The sequence below is a fragment of the Zasmidium cellare genome, assembly GCF_010093935.1.
Source record: "Zasmidium cellare ATCC 36951 unplaced genomic scaffold M409scaffold_17, whole genome shotgun sequence".
In the NCBI taxonomy this organism is placed as follows: Eukaryota; Fungi; Ascomycota; class Dothideomycetes; order Mycosphaerellales; family Mycosphaerellaceae; genus Zasmidium; species Zasmidium cellare.
Window position 1 is genome coordinate 480518 of NW_022986961.1, and position 25063 is coordinate 505580.

At 53.8% G+C, this 25063-nt stretch overlaps 13 protein-coding genes across 13 annotated transcripts; 7 read left to right on the forward strand and 6 right to left on the reverse strand.

The window, feature by feature from the left end:
• Positions 1-519: 519 nt before the first annotated feature.
• Positions 520-1890, forward strand: M409DRAFT_54662 (uncharacterized protein; the record flags this gene model as incomplete). The annotated part of the gene is made up of 1 exon (XM_033812780.1): positions 520-1890. The coding sequence occupies one exon, from the start codon at positions 520-522 to the stop codon at positions 1888-1890; it is 1371 nt and encodes a 456-aa protein (XP_033667777.1).
• Positions 1891-2429: 539 nt separating this feature from the next.
• M409DRAFT_22941 (uncharacterized protein) lies at positions 2430-3213 on the reverse strand (the record flags this gene model as incomplete). Its single annotated transcript, XM_033806558.1, has 4 exons — positions 2430-2628; positions 2691-2764; positions 2823-2858; positions 2911-3213. The coding sequence occupies 4 exons, from the start codon at positions 3211-3213 to the stop codon at positions 2430-2432; spliced, it is 612 nt and encodes a 203-aa protein (XP_033667778.1).
• A 3256-nt stretch (positions 3214-6469) lies between these two features.
• On the forward strand, positions 6470-6724 carry M409DRAFT_22942 (uncharacterized protein; the record flags this gene model as incomplete). The annotated part of the gene is made up of 2 exons (XM_033806559.1): positions 6470-6532; positions 6608-6724. The coding sequence occupies 2 exons, from the start codon at positions 6470-6472 to the stop codon at positions 6722-6724; spliced, it is 180 nt and encodes a 59-aa protein (XP_033667779.1).
• A 596-nt stretch (positions 6725-7320) lies between these two features.
• Positions 7321-8288, reverse strand: M409DRAFT_66431 (uncharacterized protein; the record flags this gene model as incomplete). Its single annotated transcript, XM_033816938.1, has 3 exons — positions 7321-8029; positions 8093-8186; positions 8249-8288. The coding sequence occupies 3 exons, from the start codon at positions 8286-8288 to the stop codon at positions 7321-7323; spliced, it is 843 nt and encodes a 280-aa protein (XP_033667780.1).
• A 565-nt stretch (positions 8289-8853) lies between these two features.
• Positions 8854-9798, forward strand: M409DRAFT_66432 (uncharacterized protein; the record flags this gene model as incomplete). The annotated part of the gene is made up of 1 exon (XM_033816939.1): positions 8854-9798. One exon carries the CDS (start codon positions 8854-8856, stop codon positions 9796-9798), a length of 945 nt encoding a protein of 314 aa, XP_033667781.1.
• Positions 9799-10015: 217 nt separating this feature from the next.
• On the reverse strand, positions 10016-11146 carry M409DRAFT_22945 (uncharacterized protein; the record flags this gene model as incomplete). Its single annotated transcript, XM_033806560.1, has 1 exon — positions 10016-11146. The coding sequence occupies one exon, from the start codon at positions 11144-11146 to the stop codon at positions 10016-10018; it is 1131 nt and encodes a 376-aa protein (XP_033667782.1).
• Positions 11147-11629: 483 nt separating this feature from the next.
• On the forward strand, positions 11630-12175 carry M409DRAFT_22946 (uncharacterized protein; the record flags this gene model as incomplete). The annotated part of the gene is made up of 1 exon (XM_033806561.1): positions 11630-12175. One exon carries the CDS (start codon positions 11630-11632, stop codon positions 12173-12175), a length of 546 nt encoding a protein of 181 aa, XP_033667783.1.
• A 192-nt stretch (positions 12176-12367) lies between these two features.
• On the reverse strand, positions 12368-13201 carry M409DRAFT_22947 (uncharacterized protein; the record flags this gene model as incomplete). Its single annotated transcript, XM_033806562.1, has 1 exon — positions 12368-13201. One exon carries the CDS (start codon positions 13199-13201, stop codon positions 12368-12370), a length of 834 nt encoding a protein of 277 aa, XP_033667784.1.
• Positions 13202-13418: 217 nt separating this feature from the next.
• M409DRAFT_22948 (uncharacterized protein) lies at positions 13419-14054 on the forward strand (the record flags this gene model as incomplete). The annotated part of the gene is made up of 2 exons (XM_033806563.1): positions 13419-13860; positions 13909-14054. 2 exons carry the CDS (start codon positions 13419-13421, stop codon positions 14052-14054), a joined length of 588 nt encoding a protein of 195 aa, XP_033667785.1.
• A 511-nt stretch (positions 14055-14565) lies between these two features.
• Positions 14566-16129, reverse strand: M409DRAFT_22949 (uncharacterized protein; the record flags this gene model as incomplete). The annotated part of the gene is made up of 4 exons (XM_033806564.1): positions 14566-14831; positions 14891-15394; positions 15455-15742; positions 15811-16129. 4 exons carry the CDS (start codon positions 16127-16129, stop codon positions 14566-14568), a joined length of 1377 nt encoding a protein of 458 aa, XP_033667786.1.
• A 939-nt stretch (positions 16130-17068) lies between these two features.
• Positions 17069-18313, reverse strand: M409DRAFT_54668 (uncharacterized protein; the record flags this gene model as incomplete). Its single annotated transcript, XM_033812781.1, has 1 exon — positions 17069-18313. The coding sequence occupies one exon, from the start codon at positions 18311-18313 to the stop codon at positions 17069-17071; it is 1245 nt and encodes a 414-aa protein (XP_033667787.1).
• A 574-nt stretch (positions 18314-18887) lies between these two features.
• M409DRAFT_22951 (uncharacterized protein) lies at positions 18888-20380 on the forward strand (the record flags this gene model as incomplete). The annotated part of the gene is made up of 3 exons (XM_033806565.1): positions 18888-18923; positions 18983-19264; positions 19307-20380. The coding sequence occupies 3 exons, from the start codon at positions 18888-18890 to the stop codon at positions 20378-20380; spliced, it is 1392 nt and encodes a 463-aa protein (XP_033667788.1).
• A 655-nt stretch (positions 20381-21035) lies between these two features.
• Positions 21036-24808, forward strand: M409DRAFT_22952 (uncharacterized protein; the record flags this gene model as incomplete). Its single annotated transcript, XM_033806566.1, has 7 exons — positions 21036-21217; positions 21712-22642; positions 22700-22990; positions 23051-23199; positions 23607-23781; positions 24036-24422; positions 24482-24808. 7 exons carry the CDS (start codon positions 21036-21038, stop codon positions 24806-24808), a joined length of 2442 nt encoding a protein of 813 aa, XP_033667789.1.
• Between the last annotated feature and the right edge of the window lie 255 nt (positions 24809-25063).

Genomic DNA, 25063 nt, shown 5'->3' on the forward strand with positions numbered 1-25063 from the left:
TCTGAGTCGAAACTGTCGAGTTTTGTGAAGCAGTAGATAAAGATGCGAAGTGTCCAAATCACAAGCCAGAACTCCACGTGTTAAATAAAGCTACCGCCGACCAAAACTTCAGCGGCGCAAGGCTGGTACGCTAAGCATGTGCTTACCTCTGCGTGAAGCCGCACAGGCTTCGACAAAGCCTGGTATAGCATTTTCGAAACCAATCACAAGATCATTCATCCCGATGAGTAGCTCGCCGACGGGAAAAAAAATTCTTGGGGTATATATATCACACAGGTTCATGTCATGGGTCAGTTTTTTTCCGCTGCATCCCGCACACAACATTTTCCACACAACTCAAAGCTGCTCGAAGCCCCTTTTCGCACTGCACCAAAACCACTTCCATAACTACAACCAGTTCGAAGCCTGTCTTCGCACTACACCAGAACCGCGCCCCACACAACATTTTCTACAACCCCGATCAGCTCGAAGTCCCTTTTCGCACTACACAAGAACCACGTCAGACTGTCTACAGAGAAGATGGATTCCAGAACCGCTTCGGTTAGCGCCACCAACAGCAGCAACGAGATGCCGAATATCGAGCACCTCCAACTCTCCGAGTCCCTCTCCCATGTCCTTGAGGGCAACACTCCCGCAGAGCAAAGCCAGCCTCAAGAACCACGAGTTGACTGGTTGAAGGAAATCCCCCCCGAGCTCCGCTACATGATCGTCGACAACCTCACCTCGACAAAAGACGTCTTTTCCGTGGCTCGCACATGCCACACCCTCCTGCGCGCCGTCAACGGCCAAGTAAAATTCCTCGCCCCTCGCCTCTGCGCAGAACAACGCGCTCGCATCTCCAAGAGCTTCCCATCGATGTCCATCAACCACCAGACCGCACCTCAACTCAAGGACCTCACCATCCTCGAGGCCCTGCGGAAGTCCTCGCTTTACAATGGCCGTCTCCAACACTGGCAGACGCATGCCATGATCCACCAGCTCGCGGGCTGGTACGAGCGTGAGCAAGGCGTTTTCACGCCGCCTGCTCCATCGCTGAAGAAGACTCTCCTCGAGGAGATGTTCGAGTACCTCTTGCACGTGGATGTGGTGAAACATCCCTACGACGAGCGATCCGAGTACGTGGAGCTTCTTCGGCATTGCAAACACAAGGAGTCGGTGTTCTGCAAGTGTCTCACATGTACTGGTGTGACGAGCCGTGGCACGCAAGGAGCGCATTGCTATGTCGATGTCGAGGTGTGGAAGTTTGAGTTGAGTGGTTGGGACATGGCGTATCCGCTGCGCTTCTTCAGAGAGGCGTCAGCCAAGGCGACGAAGAAGTGGGTGGCAGATGAAGAGGCGTGGCTGGACATGGTCAGAAGTGTTCTCGAAGAACCCATCCAGCAGTACAACAAACAGGAAACCACCGTCGGCAGCGAGTGTCTGATGGAAACGATCTTCAACACCTCTCCAGTTGAAACCCTCTATCAATCGACCAGCAGGGACATCTTCCTCGCAGACATCGGGCTTCCACTACCGGACCTGACCCTGCACGGATGGACATGCACGTACATCCCGAAGATGAACGCTGCTGACCGGCGCCACTTGTTGACGGAGCAGGGCATGGTGTCGAGTGAGGAGATCCGGGGGCTGTGGAAGGAAACCAGAGGCATGCGGGCGGTGAGGGAGTATTTTACTCGACCATGCGGAAAGGAGGTCGAGGGACGACTGTTGGATCCATTCAATTACATGCTGCCTGCGGTTCTGTGTGAGGAGATGCAGATTACGAGGAAGGTCGATTCGGTCGATGGCCTAGAGGACGACCTGGTGTTTGCTGGCTGCATCGAGATATGCCTCAAACCACCGGCGAGGCATGATGGGATCTTGTCAGCGGACGAAGGAATGTCGACTTGAATTGTTCGAAGTCTCTGCAACATGCGAACATCACATTCCCAAAGAGGGACTTCTGCTGGTTGTATCGAGATAAACCTCACATCACCGGCGAGACATGATCGAATCTTGTCAGCGAATGAACAAATGTCGACTCGAGCCTGCTAGAAGCTTTCCACAACACATGTACAACACATCCCCAAAGAAAGAGGGACCCACAAAGAACAAAACCAAAAACAATTCCAGTCCATCTACGCATCAAATTAGATCTAATAATCCGCACTATAATCTAAAAGTACTTTATATCTCCCTCATCCTTCTTCACAGCCAGTCAATCGTCTCAATGTGCATCCTTAGCCTAGGTAAAATCGGCAACTCTTGTGCGTCGGTAGGGACAGTGAGTGGTCGACTCTTGGATCCCGTCGAAGAGCCACTGCGGTCCGGCCGCGACGTTGTATGTATGTATTGTACTTGGCGAGCTACAGCACCGTCAGTCAATACAAGCGGCGATGGGCAGGGAGATGAACATACATACCCACACAGTCCGAACACAGCGATACACATTACGCGCAGACCTCCCCGACATTGGCATTGTTGTTGTTGTTACTGTTGTGTCGATGCCAGTTCTGCGTCTGCAGCCTGAGGCGTCGATCTTGCTCGTCCAGCATGGCGCGCATTTCGACGATTCGGTCGTTCAGCATGGCGATTTGTTTGTGTAGGTGCTCCATCAGTTGCATCAACCTCTCGGGGCCTTGGTCTTTCCTGTTGGGGGGACGTTAGTATGTTGTCGTCTTGAAGGAGTAGGGATGGACGGCTGATCGTACTTCCTGATCGGCACCTCGCGGTATTGGCAGTTGATGTTTTGGTCTTTGCATGCCTGGCAGGGGTCTTCGCCGTCCTGTGGAACGTCAATGAGGTCTTGATGGAGGCGATATTCCGTCGATCGGGATACTTACGCATTTCTGCTTTTTCTTTCGGCACTCCTCGCATGCCTAGGCATCAGTTAGCCACGGTCATCAACACAGTATAGATGAATAGTGCCACCGTTGCAGTCCGCTTGAACTTCTGCCGAGTCACAAACGATACCGGGCTGATGGGGACAGCCGGTGCTCGAGGAGGCGTGGTCGCTGAAGGCAGTACCGGTGTAGAGAAACGAGGTACTTTGTTCGGGTGATAGTCATGCGACTCCGAGAGCCAGCCGTTACCTTGGGTCGGGTTGACGAGCACGTATCCTTCGTACTCAGGATGCGGCGTCATTTCGTGGGCGGCGAATGGGTGGTATGGCAGTGCCGGGTGCTCATAGCCTTGATTGACTGGCACGTAGAAGCCAGGTTCGTAGGCGAACATTTCTGCTGACATGTACTTGTCTCCTCAGGATGATGATTAGGATGACATGAGAGTTGAGGTATCTCAGAATTTCGATGGGGAGGGTGAATAGAGGTGTTTTCGTGTTCAATTTCTGGATGTGCGTGGGCTAGAGCGTGAGGTTGGGGCGAAATACGGAAAAGACTGGAGAAAATGGGCGAGGTTGTGTGCGCGGTGTGGAAAGAGGTGGGAGTGGGCAGACTCATACATGTCGTCTCGCCTCCAGCACGGCCACACATACGTCTGCTCACCGGACGAGTCTTCTCCTCATCGCAGTCACGAGCCACACGTAGCTCTATTCGACCCGCCTTGCGAGAGTCCGATCGACTTCCGGTGGGTTGGCAATAGTCCAGCTCGAAAGAGACGCCTGCATCGTGGTGGATTCGCGTATCTCTCGCCACATTCCTATTACCGAGACGCTCATTGGCATCAGACCAAGGCCAGATGGAGACAGTGCAATGCACCGCTGCATACACTCGCGTCATCGTCGTCCAGACCCAGCGCCAGAAATGGATCGGAAAGATCATCGAGGCATTCCGGGCACTCACCATCTGTACTCCTCGACAAAACTGGAAATGCCATATCGGCTCTGTTTACCGTCGATAGCAGGGTTTGAAGAACGAGCCCGCGGGCCTGCGGCCTGGGTTGGATCGACAAATAAGCATGATGCAGTCGCATTGGAGCTCAGGTGGCTGGTCGTGACGATTCCGAGAGGACGAGCTTACAGGAATGCCTGGCATTAGTTAGTACGAAGGTGGTTGATGGTGGGCGAGCCGAAAGACAGTGCAATTGACAAGTGGTTGGGCCTGCAACCACTCCATCGTGCAGCCTGTCATTCGGTGCGGAAGGTCTAGTCCCAGCAATGAAGCGCGGATGAGACGAGCGCTAAGGCTGCGGCTGCAGGTCCCTTCTGCAGCCAGCCACATTTGTATAGAGCAAATGTTGGAGTAAATGGCCGGTCGTTCCGTCGTGCAATATTAGTGACGCTGCCTCCTCGATGGCCCCGACATGACCATCATGCCAGCCCCGACAGCGTTCAATGCTTACTCTTTAGTCCACGGAAGCCCGCCGCAAGATTATGCATGCAGGAGACTGTCGATAACTCGACTTCCAAGATTGCCGCTCAATGTTCTATTCATACACAATGTGATGTCAACAAGGACAAGAGTCAAGCCCGACGCCATCGCCATCGCCATCGCAAGCAATGCAGTAGTGATACCTACCTAATATCGACCGTACTCCACGCGAAAGTTTCGTGGTCGAGGGTCCTCCATGGTTGACTGACGTGCAGAGCTAGGGGGCGCCGCTGGTTGCTATTCTGCAGATTGCCGTCAGCATCAGCAGCGTTGTCGGCGGCCGGTTGCGCCGTCAACCTTGACAGAAGGCAAAGGCGATAGTCAACAAACCTAAGTAGACATCACTTTTGGTTGTAGTACATCTTCGATAGTTGCAGCATTCTACTCGTTTTCTGCATCGGCGAATTTCGTGACCCGCAACGTGGGACATCACATATCAGCACGTGGTGCCAACGTCTTTCTCACGTTGCAGTGCAGCAATCAGGATTTTTCCTGCCCGCCCACAAGCTGCTTTCAGGCATCATCGTCACTGCATGGAAGCGAAAGGTGCAGAGCAGCATCTCAGATTTCGTGCTTCAAGCGGGCCGTGGCCGATTATCTGCATGAGCTCCGCTCGTGTCATGCATGCTGAACAGACCGTTTAACCTTCGATGGAAGGTCATTGTCACCGAGCACACAAACATGCTGTGAAGATTGGGCCATCGGTACGAATGCCTAGATAATTAGTGAAGGGTTCCGTCTAATCAATGCCAAGTGCCAGCAAGATCAATCCAATGAGCTTCGAGAATCCGCCAATTTCCACTTGGTTGCAGATATTAAGGTGACGTTACGAGGTTTCTGTCTTGTGACCTCTTGAGTCCCACATCAGAATCAACGAGCATTACCGCCCGCTTGGGCGGTAACGCCTCGTTGTGCAATATCCAAGACTTGGTGGAAAAGTACGACGACAGCCACGGTTCGCGACTGTGTCCTCTGGATGCCTTTGCCTGAAATCGGACACCTGACCGCACTCGCTGGACTTCATGCCGAAGGAGCCTCACCTGCTTTTACTTTTGATGCCGGTGCCTCTCTCGAGGAATTAGGTGCAGACGGTCTGAACATACTTCTTGGCTTCAATGGATCTTGCGGAGAACTGTCGATCCGGGTCAGACTCGCGACGTCCTGGTATGGTTTGCATTGCTGTACACCGTCATCCCGTGCGCGGTACGATCTAACAAGATGCAGCGGTGTTTGCTGTGCATATGACCATCAAGAAGAAAATGTGCATTGTCCTCTTTCGGCTTATCGTACGAAGCCGGCTGTATTGACCTTCATTACTGCTTGACAGTCAGCGAACATGAGAGAAGCTACGCCGCGTAGCTCTGGTTTGAACTCCGGACATTAAGCAGTATGTCGTTGTCTTGAAGCCCCTTGGAAGGTTGCCATACTCGAGTGAAGGACAGTACTCACTGCCGCCGAGAGTTGACGAAGTGCATTCGCTTGGAGAACGCTCTCCCTTTGTGGCTGCGTTGTTCCGACAAGCGGTGCAGGTCGGTGACCGTGGGTTTCGTGCTCGGCCTTCTGGCGAAGGACGTAGCGAAGATGCTTGAAGCAAATTACGCGCCTTTGAGGGGCATGTACCCATTGGCGTGCGTTTCGCGAGAACGGTCGGATGCCTGAGGTCTTCCATCGTTATTAGACTTCCATCCCATTCCTGTAGCCGAGAGAGTACCGCGTCAAAAATTCGCCTGCTTCCCGCATCGTGCCGATCTGTTGACTGTTGACGTTGTCAGGGGCTTTCCCGTCCAAATGTGAGTGAATGAAAAGAGGACAGCGATGAACCCAAGCGTAGAAGTCACGGCCCCCACGCTTCGATCACGTGCAACACTAGCGCCGCTTCCAGAACCTCACAATCCACGCCTGCGGTATTATTTTCAGCGGCCATTCTTCACGAACGTCCCTGGATCCTTGCCAGCCTTCATCAAACGCAAAAAAGCAACAAAATTACACAAGAAGAACCTCGCTTCCCCGTCCGACTGCGGGCAAACTTCCTCGAGGACAAGACCCAGCAGAATCGTACCGTTGCGGCAGATAAACAACACAGCCCGGGCAAATTCCATATCGCACCCAACAAAATTCCAGCCTTTTGAGAAGAACCTTTCTGAGCGGATCTCGACGGCGAAATGGCTCGTGGCAACCAGCGCGACAAGGCCCGTGAGAAGAACCAGGCCAAGTTGGCTTCGGTGGTATGTTCCCTCTAACCTCCCAAAAGAACCACCTTGCCACTCGCGAGATTTGCAGCTGATGCGAGGACTCTGTAGAAATCTAAGAACAACATGACGGGCAGCGAGATGCAGAAGAATAAGGAGGATGTCGCGGCCATTATGCGCGCCAAGCAGCAGGCCGCGGATGACAAGAAGAAGGCTGAGAAGAAGTGAGCGCTTCCTCGACTGCCTGGTTTCGTGGAGTCGGGAAGTGTTGTGTTCGGAGGAGGCCCATGGGGAGTCTGATTCGACAATCACTGGTTCCTCCTGAGTTGTTTTTTTGATCATGCGTTCACGGCGAGCCCTCGCTTCTGGTTTTGACGATCCACACGCGCGATAGAAGGGGAGCAATACAAGGCATACTTATACCCAAAAATAAAGCACTGGTTCATGTTGGTAAAAGCATAACGTTCTTGAATTCCCCCTTTCCCTTCTAGAGTCTCAGCGTAAGAAAGGCGTACTGTGTATGAAAACGGTATCATCGGCTAGAAACAGAGTACAGAAGGAAATAGTCCTCTCAGGGCAGGAGCCTGATCCCATACAACCCTCTGATAGACTCATCCCTTTTCCCGTGGAGTATGACAAGAATCCCAATCTTTTCCGGTGTGGCAGAGAGCAGTCCACTTCTAGAGCATCCATGATGATGTCGATCACGCCGATCTTCTTCGAGGCGCATCGCTCGTGTCTCACTTTGCGCTGCCCACTGCTTCACTAGTCTTCTCTGACCACCCCTCGATGCACGGCTAGCCAACGACGCAATCACCGGCCTCCTAGAAGAACAGATAGGCAATAAGGAAGCACAACAAGCAAAGCAGTGCCACAATCTGGATAGGCACTCCTCCTGCTGGTGGTGCTGACTGGATGCTCGCTGGGTGTGTCTTCTCGGCAGACGTCGCCTGTCCGTCCGTCTTACGCTGGCGGAGGCCGGTCTGCTCTGCCGCCTGCTGTTGTAGCCGCGAAATCGTTTTCTTCGCCTCTTCGAGCTGACGTCGGAGATCGTCCTGGTTAAGGCCAGTAGCGCTTGCGAAAGCTGCAGATGCGCCGCCGAGGCTCGATTGTGACTGACCGAGGTCTTGGTGGAACTCTTGCGGTGGGCTCTTTGAGTCGGGCAGGTTGCTAGATCGCTGTGGAGTTACGGCAATTGGCGAAGGAGAAGAGTACGCTGGTGGCTCGTCATCGTGGTGAGACAGGCCATTGGTCGCTGCACCTGCGCCAGGAGTTGCGGAAGAGTCGGCTGGCAGGAAGTTGACGCGGATCTTCTTCTCTTGAATAGAGCTCTTCGCACTCTGCTCGATGTTCTGCCAGATTTGCGTGACATTGGGGGCCTCGTTGCTGGCGGAGATCGCGACGGACTGCACGAGGAACTTGTCTCGGCAGCGAGCATCGGGCGGTGGGTCTTCCTTCATAGCCTGAAGGAGGACTTGGACCTCGACATCGCGACCAGGCTCAATGCGGCCAGAGTTGGGGCGCACGCAGTATCTGTATTACAAAGCATTAACACTGGCTCTTTTGTAGGGTTGGTAGTGGTGGTCGAGTCCGTACTGTTTCGGAGCGGTCGTCTTGACCTTGAAGGCGACAGGATCGCTGTTGGAGTTGTGGAGGCGGAGGACCTGGGAGACCTCGTGGGTGAAGGGGCCTGTTGGCGCATTGTTAGCAAGTTGGCACGCCTGCCTGGGACGTGCCCGCGGAATCACTCACGCTTGAAGCCCAGCTCAGGAGGTTGCAATTCCACAGACATGGCGAGGAGCGTCGCGGAGTGGTCGGCGGAGAGGTGGGTAGGGTGGTGGATGTGTTGAAGACGTCAGGAACGCTGCGGCTCGGTTGGGGTTGGAGAGGAGAGCTCGGGGGCGCTGCGCTCGGCCGCCTTCGAATTGCGATGCCTGGTTTGCTGGAGTGTTATTTGCGCGAGTGTTAGGCACGCAGGTAGCCAAGTTCCAGGAGGGTGGCTTGGAGGAGTCGGTCGAGGTAGATAAATGCAGGTGGAATGGGTGGGTGCAAGTGAATGGGCAACGTGGAAGCGCTTCGGTCCAGTCCTGAGGCCAACGCCTCGTGGTGACGTCGCCCGTCTCCGAGCTTCAGGTTCATGCGCGACCCGCATGTGCACTTCACGAGCTCGGCCGATTATTAACACAACACCTCAAAAGACAACTACCCCTTTCTTCATCATTTCAGTCTCCTCAACGACAGCTCCCCTCATCAACCAGCTGTCTACTGCCTTGACTTCAAATCCATCCATCATAAGGGCTTAGACCAGCTCCATCAAACTCATCCAAGATCGTCCTCCATCGCATCAAACCACAACCATGGGCGACCTCGATACCCTCGTGGACATGGGCTTCGACCGCGAGAAAGCCCAGATGGGCCTCAAGAAAGGTGGTAACCTCACCGGCGCCATCGACTGGCTAGAAAAGAACGCCGACAAGACCATCGAGCAACTCAAAGAAGAGGCCGCCGAAGACGGCGAAGACGAGGAAGGAGCACCAAAGCTCGAAGTCGGCGAGCAAGCCCGAAGCATGGTCTGCAACGAGTGTGGCAAGAAGTTCCGCGGCATGAACGCAGCCCAGTTCCACGCCGAGAAGTCCGGCCACGTTGATTTCGGCGAGTCGACGGAGGAGCTCGCGCCGCTCACAGAAGCAGAGAAGGCAGCGAAGCTTGCCGAGATGAGGGCGAGGTTGGCGGAAAAGAGGGCAGGCCAAGCAGCCGAGGAGAAGCTGGCACAGAAGCGCAACGACGAGATCAAGAAGAAGCACACCAAGGCGAGCGACGATGCGAAGGAGGAGCTGCAGCGGAAAGAGCAGATCAAGGAAGCGCAGAAGAAGAAGCAGGAGAAGGCAGATGATATCGCGGCCAAGAAGCGGATCAAAGAGAAGATCGAGGCGGACAAGGCGGCGCGGAAGAGAAAGGCGGACGAGGAGAAGGCTATGAGACAGAACCCCGATGCCTTCAACCCTGGTGCTCCTGCAGCAGGTGGTGCGGCGCCTGGTGGTCTTGCAGCGGCTACTGCTCCCAAGACGGCGAACCACTCTGAAGCGAGGCTGCGATTGCAGACGCCCAACGGCAATGTCATGAAGACGCTCCCCGCCGAGACGACGCTGTTCGAAGTTTCTGAGGCAATCACGCAGGAAAATGGAACTGAGGTTTCGAGCTTCACCAGCAACTTCCCACGAAAGACTTTCACGCGGGAGGACTTTGGCATGACGCTGAAGGAAGCGGGTTTGGTGCCAAGTGCGGCTTTGACGGTGCAGTGAGGGACCGCGATATGCAGTAGTTGGGGTTGAGGGGTGGTTGTGGATGTTCTGCGTACAAAAGCATAAGCACGGCGCTGGTGGGATGAAGAGACTACTTCAAAGTAGCCGATATGATTGCATGAGTGATGAGGTGATATGAGAGATGGCTGTAGCAGTAGAGAAGACAGCGCATAAGAAGCTGTGGTTGCGTCGATACGGTGTATAAATAAGCATACGCTTACTCCGCGACCTTGGTCTTCTTCGTGACAGTAGTCGTACTGCCCTCCTTGCTCTTCCTCTTCGACCTTACCTCCTTCGTGACCTTCTTGCCATCAGCCTTGACAATCTTCTCAACCTCCTCCTCAACCCCAGGTGCCACTTCACTCTTCTTTCCCTCAATCAACTTGACACCCTCCTCAGCACCAGGCTCAGCATCTCCACCCTCAATCCCCTTCCCATTCACCGGTACACCCTCAACACTCTTCACGCCAGGCATCTCAAACTCATACCCCATCTCCTTCAACTTCTCCGCCTTCCCCTCCCTCCTCTTCGTCTCCTTCTTCACCCTCCTCTCCCACCCCTCCCTCTCCAACCCCTTCCTCAACTTCGTCCCCTCAATCTTATTCCTCGGCCTCACCTTCCCGCCCTTCTTCATGGCCGTCGGTATCTTAAACATCACATCCTTGACCTGCTCCGCCGGCACAGTCCTCACTTGCAGAATGTGGCCGAAGAGGAGGTACTTGTCCATCGTCCTCGCCACGATATCCGCGACTGCAGCAGACTCAAACTCTACGAAGGCGTAGTGTTTCGACTTCCCCGTGCTCTTGTTGCGCGCGAGGCGCAGACGCGTGATCTCGCCGAACTGGCTGAAGTAGGCGGTCATTTGCGTTTCGTGGAAGCCGTGCGGGATGCGGCCGACGTAGATGACTCCGGGAGTGGATTCGGGGTCCTCGTTCTTCTTCGCTTGCGCGAGCTGTTTCTTGACCTCTTTGGAGGTTGGTGCGGAGGGGAGTTTGGAGACCTCGACGCCGTCGTTGTCGTCTTCGGCGTCGGAGGCTTCGTCTTCGCTGCTGGAGAAGCCGGCGAGGAGGGCGGCGGTTTGGTCGGCGGTGAGTTCGGCGCGGCCTTGGGAATCGTTGTCTGAGACGCCTTGGAAGTCTTCCTCTTCGACGACGGGTTTGAACTTCTTGACCTTCTTGGTCTTCTTCTCCTTCGGCTTCTCCACGACCGTCGTCTCGACCTTGCTCTTTTTCAATGCGGATTTCAGAGGTGCAGGCTTTTCGGCGGATTTGGCCGTTTTCGCCTTCTTTGCTGCAGGGACGACATCGTCGCCTAACTTGCGCTTCCTGGCTCTCGTCTCTGTCGACATGTTTGCGGATCTGTATTTTGTGGTAGCAATGTGAAGGTCTCGAAGCTCTGGACGAACTTTTTGAGAGACGAAATTGTAGCGGGAGCTGCCGCGGAATGTGTGCGGCGGCCTGAAAATGAGTTTGGGTCGCATCCACTCTTGACCTCCCATATTCACTCCTTTCCTGTTCAACAACACGCTCTCGCCGCGGCACTCGCTGCTGAAAGTTGTGCTATGGTCGCCTCGCCACCTTGATGCATGGCGGCAGCGAGGTCTGCGGCCAGTGTGTCGACCGCTTCATAAACTCACCAGACCACACAGATCCTACCGACTAACGATATGCACCTCCTTTCTCTGTTGATGGCTAGACCTTCACCGCTCTTCATATGACACTACATGTAGACAGGACGAAAGCTCCCACAGCTCAAATCAAATCTGACACCATGACACCAGCTCTCCACTCGTACGCAAAATGTCTGTCACTGGTCTTTGACGTCCCCAAAAATGTCCACCTTCCGGAAACCTACTACGACCAACCCGCAAGACTTCTGGCATATAAAACGGGCCAGGTGGGATACGTTCAAAGAAGAAGCCGCTCTAGGTGGCTCGAAGAAGAAAGCTGCATTGGTGCAACTACGAAGGTGTGATGCCGCTGGCCGGATCATGGAGACGGATGAAGGTGACAAAGAACAAACTTTCTATGGAATACCCGGCTGGCTCACACTGAGTGTTTTTGCAGGCAAGGATGCTCTCAAACCCTGCTACTGGTGCACTCGAGAACGCATCTGGGTGCCGTGTAAAGTATTCAGCACCCACGACGACATTGCGTGCGCCTATTGCAAGCTTAATGGAAAGGGCCGATGTAAAGCGAATCCCCCGAAGCAGGAGAGCGACAGTTATAATGAGGCCGTGTATGGTGCTGTTGCGAGGGCACGCATTGACGAGCTTCAAAAAGAGGTTGCGTCTTTGAACGAGCGCGTTGGTGGACTGGGGAGTCAGCTGTCAAATCTTTTGGGCTTTTTCAACTCATATCAGCAATGGACGACTTAAACGGTATTCGAAGATCCGCGGCGTTGCATCTCACCCCGGAGGTAGATTCATTAAGTCAGTCATCTGCCGAACTGGAACTCAGATTCGTACGAAGGGAGACTTACCAATGGTCAATGTAGGACTGTCCACCACTGATTCGATTGGACGTCGCCAACATGAACAAGGCCAAATCTGGTCCCTTCAGTCCTGTCATTAGCCCAGCTGAAACACAATACTGCGTATCAACTTCAGCATTAGGTATTCCTTCGAATACCCGACCATCATCTCCTGCACGGCATCGAGCCAGTCGGGCTTCAAGCCATCCCAGACAGTGGCATTGCAGAACTCCCAATACTCCGGATACCACCCCGACATTTCCCAGTCGATGATCTTGACCTCGAAGACGCCCGCACTTCCATCTTCCTTCGAGCCCACCCTGTGCACCATGATGTTCTTCAGCTGCAAGTCCGCGTGAGTGAAAACCGTCTTGTGGCCTTGTAGCGTGGACTCGATGAGGCTGCGCAGAAACTGGACATGCGAAGGCACGCAAGTCTCAGAAAGACGTAACAGCATGCCCTTGTTCATCTCCTCTTGGTTGGCGAACGGTCCCGACTGCTTGGGATCGACTGGTTCAGTGTAGAAGATGCCATCATTGAGAGGCTTCCTGCTGACAGAGCCGATGTAGTCCGGAGGCTCGAGGTTGCGCAAGCAAGTGAGGGCATCCTGAACCTGTTTGAAGACAATATTTCTCTCCACCAGGTTCAGCGACGGCAAGATCTGCTCGAGATTGTCGCCTTCGATGAATTCCATGATGAGGAATGACCTGTTGGTCTCGGGGTCGGCGATGAAGCCGTGCCTCCTGGGCGCAGGTACGTCGGTATTTGCGAGCAATACCAAGTTCTCCGCCTCGACCTTGGCCACAAGACGGCCATATTTGACGGCGAATCGCTCTCTGACTTTGACGACAGTGGTTATAGAATCAGGAGCGCTGAGGATTTGGGTTGATGCGAGGATTTCCTCGATGGACGGAAGACTTGGGCCATCCATAGAAGTCGAGTGATGCCAGTGACTTTGGGGTGGTCGTTTTTCACTTCGCGAAAACCTGGAGAGTGTAGTAAAGGGCAGAGCGACAGAGCGACTTATTTATGTTTTAGCGCACGGACCATCTACTAGTGTGAAGCTTCGCATCCATCTCCCCAAACACATCTTCACTCCTTCACCAAAAATCATCAATTCATCGAGCCACCTCAGTTCCAATTCCAGTATGGCTGCAGGCGCACAGCGCGAACTAACACATGACGAACTATGGGACGACTCCGCGCTCGTCGAGTCGTGGAATGAAGCTCTCGAAGAATACCAGGTCCGCACCATCATCTATCCTCGAAGTCCAAAACAAGACACTAACAGCCAGGAACAGAAATACCACTCTCTCGCCGCCCGCGGCGAAAAAGTCCCTGTAATCGACATCCCGCCCAAGCGACCCGCACCGCCCTCGAAAGCCGCTGCGATGCTGAACGGGACCCGTCCAGCGCCACAAGCTCGTAAAGAGACCCCCGAGGATGTTGGACCGTCGCCGATGACCACCCTGCCAGGGAATTTCATAGGTCCTGCTGCACCGCCGAAGTCATCGACTGCACCCGCAGCTGCTTCTACACCAAATGTGCCGGCTTACCTGGCGGGTTTGCCGCAAGCGATGATCGGAGCCAGTAAGTCTCTCGCTTTGCGCTGATGCCCTGAACTGATTCCTTCTCCAGCTATCCAAGACGAGAACTTGAAGAACATGATGCTGTCTTGGTATTATGCAGGCTATCACATGGGTTTGTACGAGGGCCAGCAGAGGGCTTGGGCGCAAATGCAGGAGGCACAGGGCGAGCAGCAGCAAGGCGAGGAGGCTGGTTGAAGGACTCATCGGACTCCACGGTTCCATGAAGCTACGCTATTGTTGAAGCTCAGCAAGACTCGAGGTTGAAGGCGAGACTCTTCGCGATCCCGTCGAAGGAAGCCGGGACTATTAGCGATGGAAGGCTGGCATGTGAGTACAGGACTAGATTGGAGATCATGTAAGCTTCACCCAACCAGCCTTGTCGAGAGACTGACGATATCTTGTTCCAGTTTCGCCCTGCATCAAGCCACAGAACACAGAACCCGTGAGGCTACAACGGCACAAATTGGCTGGCCATACAGTCTGTTACCGGAGGTCTGCAGCCGCATCTGACCGATTATCACTTCCATCTGCAATGGCATCAACGAGTGGAAAAGACCGCATTCTGGTCGAGGACTGGTATCATATGCATCTGCTGTCCTGACCTAATCTCATATCCAACATCCGTGGTTTTGCCCATCCGCCCGAAACGCTCAATCTCTTCATCATGCTGTTACTGTATCATCTTAACATTCAAAAACATACAAGTCTAGTTGGACCACCAGTCGCCCTGGTCCTTCATGGCGGCGAACACCTTGATGGCACCGGCAATGTTGGCACCAGCCACGAGGGAGGGGAGCTCGCCCTCGCCCGATGGCACGTACTCCTTGGCGGTCTCGAGACAGTTCTTGAAGCAGGCCTCCATGATGCCCTTGAGCTTCTCGTCGACCTCCTCTGAGGTCCACTTTAGGCGGGCGGAGTTCTGGGCCATTTCGAGGCCGGAGACGGCGACACCACCGGCGTTGGCTGCCTTGCCTGTAGAGTGCATCAGTATCAAGTCACACGAGAAGCGAGGCTTTTGAAATTGCACTCACCTGGACCGTACCAGATACCGTCGTTCTTCTTCTCCTTCCTGGCCTTCTCGAAGACATCAATGGCGTCCTGAGTAGAACCCATGTTACTGCCCTCAGCAATGAACTTGCATCCATTCTCAATCAGCTTCTCCGCCTCCTCGCCGGAAACCTCGTTCTGTGTCGCAGAGGGAAGGGCAACATCCACCTTGCCAACGTGGACCCATGGGCGGGCACCCTCAATGTACCTGAACTTATCCTTGTACTCGGAACTCTCGCTCAGCTCCGTCAACGCCTTTCGCTTCACCTTCAGATCGGCAATGTAGTTAACAAGCTCGGGAGTGATGCCCTTGTCGTCAGTGGCGATGATGCTGCCCTTGGAGTCGGAGAGGGAGACGATGGTGGCGCCGAGCTCGATGGCTTTGAGGGCGGCGTATTGGGCGACGTTGCCGGAGCCGGAGATGGCGACTCGCTTGCCCTGGAAGGACTCCTTGCCTGAGGAGGCGTATTGGATCATGTGCTGGACGTCTAGAAAACGCATCCATGGTCAGTCACCGACTGATCCCCAGGCGTTTGGACTGAACTCACAGTATACAAGACCGTATCCAGTGGCCTCAGGTCTGATCAAGCTGCCACCCCAGTTTCCGCCCTTGCCAGTCAGGACACCCTCCCACCTGTTGCGCTCAGCGCGGTATGTGCCAAACATCCAACCAATCTCTCGTGGCGAGACGCCAATGTCACCGGCTGGGACATCCGTGTCGGCGCCAATGTGCTTGTTCAGCTCCCGCATGAAAGCAACGCAGAACTTGCGGATCTCGTTGTCGCTCTTGCCCTTGGGGTCAAAGTCGGCGCCACCCTTGCCACCGCCCATGTTCACTGTCGTTCGAATGCAAGTCAGTCCTCACAACCTTAACTAACAAAGCTCCGGGACGGGCTGTACTTACATCCAGTAAGAGCATTCTTGAAAATCTGCTCAAAACCCAAAAACTTCAAAATGCTAAGATTCACACTCGGGTGGAATCTGAGTCCTCCCTTGTATGGGCCCAGAGCGCCATTGAACTGCACGCGGAACCCTCTGTTGACCTGGCACTCGCCCTTGTCGTTCTCCCACGTCACGCGGAACTGGATGATGCGCTCGGGGATGGAGGAGACCTCGAGGGCTTTCTTGTATTCCGGGTACTTTTTGAAGAGGGTGCTGTTCTCGAGGGTGGAGCTGAGCTCCTTGTAGGCCTGCTCGAACTCGGGCTCGGAGACGTTGGACATGGTGGGTGGCTGTTATTCTTGTTGTTTATCTTCCTAGACGAGGGAATGGATCAAGGAAGAGAGGTGATGAGCAAGTGAGAGAAATGAAGAGAAGAAAGAAAGTCTGAAAAGTAAGGAAACAACGACGTATTAGAACCACCCTTCAATCGACCACCTCACCGAAACGCGCCTACCGCGTGCCCCAGACCCAAAAAGCACATGCACACGCACCAAAAACTCTTCCACCTCCACTCCGTCCATCACCGTCATCGCAGCTCGTTCGATGCGCATGCGATGTGTGTGAGAGGTAGCCCGCGAATTGAGTGTTGCTAGCGTCGTAGGCGTCGCGACCACAAGCACCTCGATGTCATTTTTTTGTTTACTGCACCGAGCTGCGATAAGGAGCTCGCCGATATCAGTGGCCAATCACACCGCACAACCGCGGGCTATTCCCTGCAGGATGCACTTTGCTGGCTCGGAGAAGCTCAGAGGCTGAGGCGCCGACGTCGGGGGACGTGGTGGGGTTGGTGCAGGTGTTTGCTTTGTTTTCTTGCTTTGCTCACACGACTTGATGGCCATGGCTTGTCAGGCCAGGGGCGAGAACGGGATGGATGCTGCGGAAGAGTTTTTGCATTTTCAAGGGGTCTTTGTGCTTGGCTGGAGCTGGAAAGCTTCGTTGCAACCGCACCCACGAGACGATGGAGGTGTGGAGATGGCCATTGGGGTCTAGTCGAGGCAGTCCTCTTTCGGCCCTTCAATTCCCTTGACCATCGCTTCGGGAAGATACGGACGGTCGAGTTTCGTAGGGCAATATCAACATCTAATCTGATCATCTCCCACGCCGGATGGGCCTTTTCGCTGTACACATCGAACCATTTCTCATTCCTCTCACGTATCCAGACCTGCTTTTGTTTACAAAATCACATCCCTCACACCGCGGAACATCCTGCGCGAGAAACGCTACTCTTCGGCGGCATTCATGGCATCTGTCTGCTCGAACTCACGGAGGAAAGATTCCACCTCGTTTGGTCCGCTCACTGCCCACACGCCTCCTCCCTTGCCGAATCCACGCACACCGGTGGTCTTCCCCACAAGATTGCGTCCAACCTTGCCGGGTCCAATCCCAACCCATCTCTTGACCTTCTCCTCCTCGTGGAGGTACACGATGCTGTCGTGCCAGAGCACCGTCTCCACGCATTGTCTTGCCAGAAGGTCTTTCAGGTGTTGTTGGCTTTGGAAAGGTCGGGCTGAGACGTTGCTGATGCATGGCATGAGACCTGGCCACATGATGATATCCTCGTTCTTGGCCGTCGGCGAAGACTGGCTCAGCATCTTCTTCATGAGGTCAGCGGCAGGTTGCATCATCGGACTGTGGAAAGGTGAGTCGCTCTTAAGCCTCACTGCTCGAGGGCCGTGGCCAGCGAACTGTCGAAGATGCGTGAGAAGCTCGTTGATGCGCTTGATGCCTCCGGATAACACGATCTGGTTCTTGCTGTTGATGTTCGCGATGAGCACTTGTTGTACAGGTGGTAAGTCGTGGTCGCTCCCTGAATCTGACTTGGTCCCTTCAGAGTTGTGTCCAAGAAATGAATGTATCGCTTCGATCATAGATTGGAGGTGATCTGCCTCACAAACCAGAGCTATCATCCCGACCTCTTCATTGGCATCTTTCGAGCATCGTGCCATTACTTCAGCTCTTCTCCGTACGAGTTTCAAGGCATCTGCCTCTCGAAGATATCCGCCCGCAACAAGGGCAGCGAACTCTCCAAGAGAGTGTCCCAATGTTATGTCTATCCTGTCCTTGATCTTGAAGCCGAACTCTTCCTCCAGTACTCTTAATATGATGATACTTGTCGCCATAATCGCTGGTTGTGCATTCTCCGTGGCTGTCAGCTTGCTGTTAGGCCCCTCAGCAATGATCTTTGACAGGTTGACTTTGAGCGTCTCATCGATCTGGTCCAGCATGGGTTTCACAGTCTTGGGAAAGGCTTCGAGCCAGTCGGTGGTCATTCCCACGCGTTGGACACCTTGGCCGGGGAAGAATATCGCGGTCTTCGGCTGCTTTCTGCTTGGATCCGTACTCGTTGCCAGGCATCGTGATTGAGACGTTGCGTAGACGGCAGGGCGAAGGGACGCGGGTAAGGACAGTATGGACTTGAAGGGTGCAGATAGGAACTTGGACGTAGGGCCAGTGAGGTGCGCCATTCTGTGAGCTGGCCAGTAATACAGAGGATGGGAATGCTCGTAGAGATCCCGATAGAGATATGAGAGGTTATGTTACAGCATTGGACGTGAATGTTGTTGATGATGGACACAGCAACGGGAGAGAACGGCTTCGGCTTCACTTGCTCCCCGCACCTCGGGCCGTTGGCTGGCCCTAGCTCCACAACGCACGTGCAGTGTACATGAACTTCTCCTATCCTTTCAACGCGATGTCTCCAACACCGCCCTCGTCACCACTGTCGTCTCTTTCTCCCACGCTGTCTTGCTCAGGAGCAATCTAAGATGCACACATATGGGAGCCTCCCCAAGGCTTGGCCTCATGACCCTTGCTCTATCTCTAATCTTGAGGCCCACAAAATGAATACACCAGCAACGTTACACGACAGCCTGCAAGTCTTTCACAACAGACTTGAGCTGAGGCTGAGAGGTGAGCTCCGGCCGCATTGATGTTCTCCTGTCGGTTCTCATGCTATTTGCCTTAGTACGCTTCAAGAACCTTTCAGAGAAATGGCGCCCAAGTACATTGACGGCATGGCTATTTAGCCGACACCACCACATGCACCTGGTTTCCCGCCGCCACCAGATATACCTGGTTTTCCGACGCCACCTGGCCTTCCCCCCGATGGACAAGCATATAACCCGTTCCCATAGTTCGATGTTGGCGGCCACGATATAGACAATGACTTCTTCAACGGTGACTTCGGTGATATTCTGCGACAGAACAAGACCACCAAGGGTAGCAAACGTGACAAGGGCAACAAGAGACACGATGGCACCCGCGACAAGATCGAATACCGGGCTTACATCCTACAGCGAGCCGCTCCTCTCAAGGATGATCAGGAGCGCAGCTGGGCCCGTGTTGGCAAACAAGAACTTGCTTTTGATGGTTCCAAACTCGCGGAGATGAGTGCTGCTCTGAGAGCCAGTACGGGAGTAAGTACTGCCACAAGAGTAGCAAGCCTGACTACTACCCAGCGAAGAATCATCGAGCGTCTTCGCGAGGAAGAGAGACATGGCGATAAGAAGGTCCGAAAGATGGAGTGGACCCTTGACGGGGTCACCAAAATCAGCTCTCAAGATGACTTGACTGGCTCGCTGGAGGCAAAACTCGTTGTGATTCTGAAGCGTCAACCTTGGCGCAAGAAGACCAGTGACTATCACGAATCGGATGAATACCTTCGCACCGAAATTGTTGATCTAGCAGACGGACCTCCGGAAGCAAGTGCAAGGGAGAAGAAGAAGGAAAAAGACAAGAAGAAGGACCGCGACGAAGAGGATGATTTTTGGGATGTACCGAGCTTCGTACCTGATCCCTTCGCACAGGTCAGCGCTCCTCCACCACCCGCTCACGGCCACAATCAAGCACAGCACCTTCAGAATCCTTTTCATCCTCAGCATTATCCAGTGCAGTATAGCCAGCCATCATCGGTGCCAGCTGGCGCGGTTCCTGTGGACCAATGGTCTCGTGGACATCTTCACCAGAATGGACTTGCACGTTTTGACCGGAACCTGCATTCAAAACAACCGAGTCGCCGTTATAGTGCACCCGGCGCATTCGACATATCGTCCGACATTGGTCACCATAATGATTTTCACCATCCACAGCGACAACAGGCATCCATTCCACATGAAGATAGTGCATTCAAGCCGGGCCCTCCATTACACGTGCCTGGCGTGCCCAAGACGCCGCCGACGCCATTTCACCATTCAGATTACGAAAGTGGTGAGGCTGCCTTTCAAGGGTTGCCAGCCCAACATGGAGACCCTGCGGCGGACGCAATCCACCAAGTGGACGGCGCAGCTCCGGTGCAAGGAAGACCAGCGTCCGAAGAGATTGTTCCTGGACCGCCTATCACTGGAGAGGATTATCTGTCTCAGCTCGACCCAACAGCAATCTTTCGCCAAAGACTGTCTAGTCAAGAGGACTTAGATTCCCTCCCCGAGGACCAGGCCGCAATCTCAGATACAGAGATCATTGCCACCGTTTCGCTTCCTCTGCGAAAACAGATCGCATCGGCTTTGAGAACACACCAAATAGCAGGCAACTGACGGGATCGCGGCCGTGAGCTCAAAGCTGCCTTTCTCTGCGGGTCTGCATCAAATATGCGACTTGACAGCGGCCAGGAAAGGGACGATATCGCACTGGCACATAATAGTAACGACGGCCTCACTCCGGATCCAGAGAAACTGCATGCCCAGTGCCATCATTCGAAATGCACATTGAAGCTGCAAAGCTGTCACAGGATCGTACAATCGGAGTACGATCACATCCAAACCACGGATGACCCTCGTGCACTCCTGCTTCGCCTTGGCTATGTAGATGCGCCATCCAAGTCACTGAAGCCGCTGTTTTCCTGGGTGTAAGTGATCCCTGTTTGGGTCTTTCTTTCGTGTTGCTAGAATTGGCAAGCCACTTCCAACAGAATGTCCTGGATCACGAGCAATTCATTGTGAGTCTACGATGTAGCGATTTTTCGAAGCTGATGTCTCGTAGCGTCACATCTACTCACTCATTCAGTCGGAGGGGCCATTGCTAAAGCACACCGAACGCCATTTTGACAGAGTTAAGAGTTCCCGCGACAAACTTCAAAAGACGAGCCCGTACAGTGAAATGAGTGAAATTTCCGAAAAGGGTGAGGTGGAAGTAACGCTAGTGTCAGCCTGTATTCCTTTCGTTCACCTGCGCAGCGGGTTGACAAAGACCATGGGCCACGATCGGACATCCAGCACCGCTCGTCCAGACATGACTTTGTTCCAGCATTTTAGCAATACTGGAACCAGTGGCCAGGACCACAAACAGGTTTTCCAGCAGATGTATGGCGGAGACCAGAATAGGGGCTACCTCTTCGTTTCGAAGCTTTGGACATTCCAGGTCAATAATGGCAAGTCAGCGTCGTGGATACGCTGTATCGTGTGCTAAGAACCCAGACAGACCTACTATTCACTTTTTCGACACTCGCAGAGTCAGAGCTGCGGAGTGCTCTTGTCTCGATGTCTCCAATACTACCGCCGCGAGTCGACTCCCTGGGGCTAGGAACTCAATTCCCCACGATTCGTGCAATCACACCTAACGGCAGGTTGTGGTTACTGAAGAGGAGCGAATGTCTCACCTGGCTTGTAAGTACTCAAGCAACGAGAATAATTCATAACGATTGTGCTTAAAGAGGATTCAGGACTTCACCTCCCATTTCGGAGAAATCTGTGTCTCTTTCACCCACGAATTCATTGTTTTGAGGAACAAAGATATCATTACTCACAACGACTGGGATGACATTGTCAGAGAAGCGTTGGGTTCCACAGTAGAGCTACATATTCGCGATCGCGAGTTTGTGCCCCGACTGCCCCCGATAATTATCAAAGCCTTTCGCTAACCACCCCAGGTCTCTTACAACGCCGTATTCCACCATATACGGCCCCAGTGACCCTACCAGTCTCATAACCCGGGTGCGTCAGCACACGAGGGAGGTTGCCCGATCCCTGGAGAAGACCCAATCCGCCACTGCTGACTCCAGCTCGATCTGGAACGTGTCCGGAATTGTCTCCAACTCAGAAAGCATCCTGGAATATGTGCAATCCCTCGATCTCTGGTGTATTGCCACACTCCAAGAGATGAACTGTTCAGATCCAGACGCAGAGCACACGAAGGCAAGTCTGGCACCAGACGGCTCCCACTACATGAAATTGCCCAATAAACGTAGGACGCATCTGACGCATCTCAACATAAAGTTCGTCACAGGCCTAATATCCGTCTATTCGTTGTTCATCGGGACACGCAGCAAGGGCAACACGATGCAGACTCACAAGAAAGCAGATCGCAAACTGCTCAAAGCAATAAGTGACCTGTATTGTGGAGGCAGGACGGCTATAGTACCGGCTTTGGGCTTAACCTACGATGTCTCGCAATCCGCTTGGGATGCCGTAGAGGAAGTCCTCGAGACGGCGATCTCGCTACATCACGACGGCCTAGAGCGTTCTGTTTTCCTCGAGCGTGGAGTCACAGTCCCCGGGGACCTATTGGATGTGCAAAAGCAGATCACAGAAATTTTGATCAAGTTGGGTCGGCACGTTGGTCACCGGAGGGAAGGTTTACTGGTTTTCCATGAGATTCCATCTCTGAGCAAGAAAGCTTCCGAGTCACTGCGCTCATGCTTCGATACACTCCCAGGCCGCCTTGACGGCTGCAATATCAGGGCCATGCAAGCCGGCCAGGTTGATGCAGTCCTTGCACAATTGTCACACTCGATCATGGACCTCAAGGTCTATGAGGGAAGAACAGCGATGGAAATCTACATGGAATACCTCGAGAATTTAGTACGTCCACTAAATCAAATATAACGAAGTGGCCCTTGCTGACCCCTTCCCGCCTAGTCTGCGGAAATTGGCACGGGGGAGGCAACTCGCAAGTCTCTGAAGAAGATCAGAGTATTTCGCTACGAGCTTTCGGCTTTTCGACACGTGCAGCAACAGCAGCTGACAGTCATCGAGGAACTGCACACCAGGCTCATCGAGCGGCAGGAAGACGAGGACGAACATGTCTATCTCGGCGACGAAGGCTTTTCACAGGCGTCTGTGGCCTTTGACCAATGCACTGCAAGTCTGAAGTCCAAGATCGATCAGATTGACTCCTGGCTCAAAGCATGCGCGCAGCACCGCTCCGAGGTAAATGCAACCCTTTACACTTGAGCCTCCGTACAAGTGGCTAACTCACTCCCCCTTCAGTGCGAAGACATCCTCTCCAGCGTCCAAGACTGGCGAGAAAACGCCGCCGTCGTCTTCACGAGCGTCACCGTCATCTTCCTCCCGTTGCAATTCGTGGCTGGCATCTTTGGCATGAATACATCGGACCTTAGGGATCTGGGCTACGGACAGTGGGTTTTTTGGACTTCGGCTGTGCCGTTTACCTTGCTTGTTATGGGGCTTGCGCTGTTCTGGGTTGATGCGCCTCTTGTGTCTTGGGCTGGGTGGTGGTGGTTTGGCGTGAGGCGCTGAATTGAGGCAAGGTGAGGCTCGGAATATAGGTCCCAGGATATGCACTTGGATGGCTGGGGCACCAACAAAAGCGCCAACTTTTGAGAAATTGATCCTGCACAGGTGCTAGAACTAGCAATCCGGTTGATTCAGTTCTGCAGAAGGAAAGAATGAGGCTGAGCAGGGAGTCAATTCCGCCGGATCGAGCAACACCGACAGATCTGCGCGGTTCAGCTGCGAGATCTTTCCCCAGATGAGCCTCTGCTGATCCGGCCCCAGGAAAGAGATCTGATCTTGATGGATCTAGGATCTCAGACATCGTGCTGGTCGCGGATCGTCCAATGCGAGCATCTTACTGCGTGGAGCTACGGCCGGGACCTTTTAGAAGCAACGCGATTCCGAAAAGGGGCAATGCTACTGGTGCTAATATCGAAGACGTCAAGGTGCCTGTTGGGTTGATGATGTATGTCATTGATGATCCTGTACGGCCGTCAGAAAGGCAGCTGCGTATGAATGAAGACGCGCGATTCAATGCGAAGTTATGCTGGGCTCAGAAGCTGGCTCTTGGCCACGTCTTAAAGCAGTATCTTTTGAGTCCACTCGAATTGTTTCAGTGTTGGAACTCCCAAACGTCACCAATATTGACATGCATGGGGCCTACGAGTTGGACGCAATTCACAACAAGCGTCATTACCTCCAGAGTGCTATATAAGCCGTACACTGCAACCATGGGAAGAAGCCTTCATCATCAGCCAAAGAACAGCCAGTCAAGCAAGCAACTCTCCCATCCTCACAACAAAACCCCCGCAATCCACCAGACAAGATGCTCACCACCACCCTCGCCAACGCCGCAGTCCTGCTGGCAACCTACCTCCACTCGATCACTGCATCACCCACCCTCGCAACCCGCCAATCCACCGCCCCCTTCACCATCGAGCCTTTTCTCCAATTCAGCGCCAGCCTAAGCCCCCAATACCCAACCTCCGACATTCGCTCCGCCTTCGGTCGCTTCCAACAAGTCAGAACCACCGACTTCAGCGGCGTCATCTCGGGCACGATTCCGCTTTTCGAGCTCCAGGTCACCTATGCTGGCGACACGCCGAGTTTCGTTGATCAGCAGAGCGTAAGGAATCCCATCCCATGAACTCTACTCTATCATCTATCTGAAATAGTACTGCGCAGTTCGGCAACCTCTTCGCCATCTTCAAAACGACCGACGGCGTCCCCTTGAGCATGACCGCCCTGGGCCCTACCAACCCCCTCGGCTCCGCCCAGCAAGCTGGCGTCCAGGTCACCGGCTTCGCCTCGATCCAGACCAAGGATCCCAAGTATGCTTACTTGAATGAGATGGCATTCTTGGTTGAGATTTGTGGTGGCCAGAGTGGAGCTACTTTGGAGGGCACGGGGACGATTTACAGCCTGAACTCTACGCAGACTTGCACTTTGCCTCCGGCGGGAGGCGCTGGAGCGGGTAGCAACTCTAGCTGTACTACTACTGCGGCTGCTTAGCATCGGGAAGCACATCCTTCATCCGAACTGCTCTCAAGATCTGACACTTCCCGTCTTCAGCAAGAACGATTGGTGTATTGTATGTATTTGAGGTGCCCTAATTTAGACACGATCAACAACCCGCTTATGCCATCACCATATGCCCCCAATCTCTTGAGTCGCCTCTTCCCGTATGGCGTGAAGAGCGAAATACCAGAAGATTTAAGCCTCTCGAGGCCAAGTGGGCATGTTCCGTCAATCTGGTCCTGGATCACG